Genomic DNA, 1,411 nt, shown 5'->3' on the forward strand with positions numbered 1-1,411 from the left:
ATTGTTCTGAATGTTGCTTCAAGTGGTATAGCTGCATTGCTTTTGGAAGGTGGTAGAACGGCTCATTCAAGATTTGGTATTCCAATCAATCTTAATGAATATTCTGTGTGTTCGATCGATGCCGAATCTGATCTTGCTGATTTAATTAGAGAAGCAAAGCTCATAATATGGGACGAGGCTCCAATGATGAACAAGCTTTGTTATGAAACTTTGGATAGGAGTTTGCGAGATATCATGAAGTGTGACCAGATATTTGGAGGTAAAGTAGTAGTGTTAGGAGGTGATTTTAGACAAATACTACCTGTTATTACCGAAGGAGGAAGAGTGGCGACAGTTTTAGCATCTATAAACTCATCTGTTCTTTGGAATAGTTGTAAAGTTCTTAAACTTACCGAAAATTTGAGACTTCGCAAGGCAAGTAATAATATGGACGCGGGTGCTCTCGCTATTTTCTCAAAGTGGCTTCTTGATATCGAGGATGGGAAAATCAACGAGTCAAATAGTGGGGATGTGGAGATTGAAATTCCTGATGATTTATTAATTAATACAAGTGGGAATCCTATTGAAGCAATAGTTAAAGAGATTTACGGAGAACGTTTTGCAATGAGGACTGATCCAAAATTCTTTAGTGAAAGAGCTATTCTAAGTCCAAGGAACGACGATGTTGATAAGATAAATCAGTTTATGCTTACTAAACTCCCAGGTATGCAAATTAAATAGAATATGGAATATGGATATTGGAGAAAAAGTTTTTATTTAAAAATATGGATATTGAAGAAAAAGTTTTTATTTAAAAATGTCTATTAAAACATACCTAAAATTCTTTATTTTTGTTGATCATAGGTGAAGAGAGACGATATATTAGCTCTGATAGTATTGAAACGTCTGACACAAGCGGACATGATGATATGATCTACACTCAGGAACTCTTAAACAGTATACAAGTTTCAGGATTGCCAAGCCATGTTACTTTAACTTCTCTCAAATGATAAGAATGTTATGTCAAAAGGATGTAGACTTTCACATTGGAAAAAAACATATCCTTAATATCCTCTTATCCTATATTATAAAAGAAGGACTAGAGGAAAATATCACATTTTATTAGTTTCAACAATGTTGATTAAAATTATGTAATTGTTAGATATATCTTAAGTTTATATATAAACTATAAAATGCTTAACTCTAACATATCTCAAATAATAGGATTGTTATGTCATTATGATATAAACTTTCAATTTAGAGAAAACCAAATTCTAATATTCTCTTATTCTAAGGGCATCTTATTTTAAATTTTACACATCATTACATTTAATTAGTTTCAACAATGTTGTTTTGAAAAATAAAATTGTTAGTAATACCATTATTACAACTTTTATTATACATACAATAATAATTATTAAAATACTTAACA

At 30.8% G+C, this 1,411-nt stretch overlaps 1 protein-coding gene across 1 annotated transcript; it reads left to right on the top strand.

Moving 5' to 3' along the window:
- Positions 235–989, top strand: LOC104783526. The gene is made up of 2 exons (XM_010508670.1): positions 235–703; positions 844–989. Exons 1-2 carry the CDS (start codon positions 235–237, stop codon positions 987–989), a joined length of 615 nt encoding a protein of 204 aa, XP_010506972.1.

The sequence above is a fragment of the Camelina sativa genome, chromosome 4 (genome assembly GCF_000633955.1).
Source record: "Camelina sativa cultivar DH55 chromosome 4, Cs, whole genome shotgun sequence".
NCBI lineage: Eukaryota > Viridiplantae > Streptophyta > Magnoliopsida > Brassicales > Brassicaceae > Camelina > Camelina sativa.

Excerpts from the sequence above, each read along its gene's own strand:
- LOC104783526 (XM_010508670.1), top strand. The coding sequence starts at position 235 with ATGAAGTGTGACCAGATATTTGGAGGTAAAGTAGTAGTGTTAGGAGGT. Across the intron at positions 704-843 it reads TATGCTTACTAAACTCCCAG|GTGAAGAGAGACGATATATT; the intron begins GTATGCAAATTA and ends TGTTGATCATAG.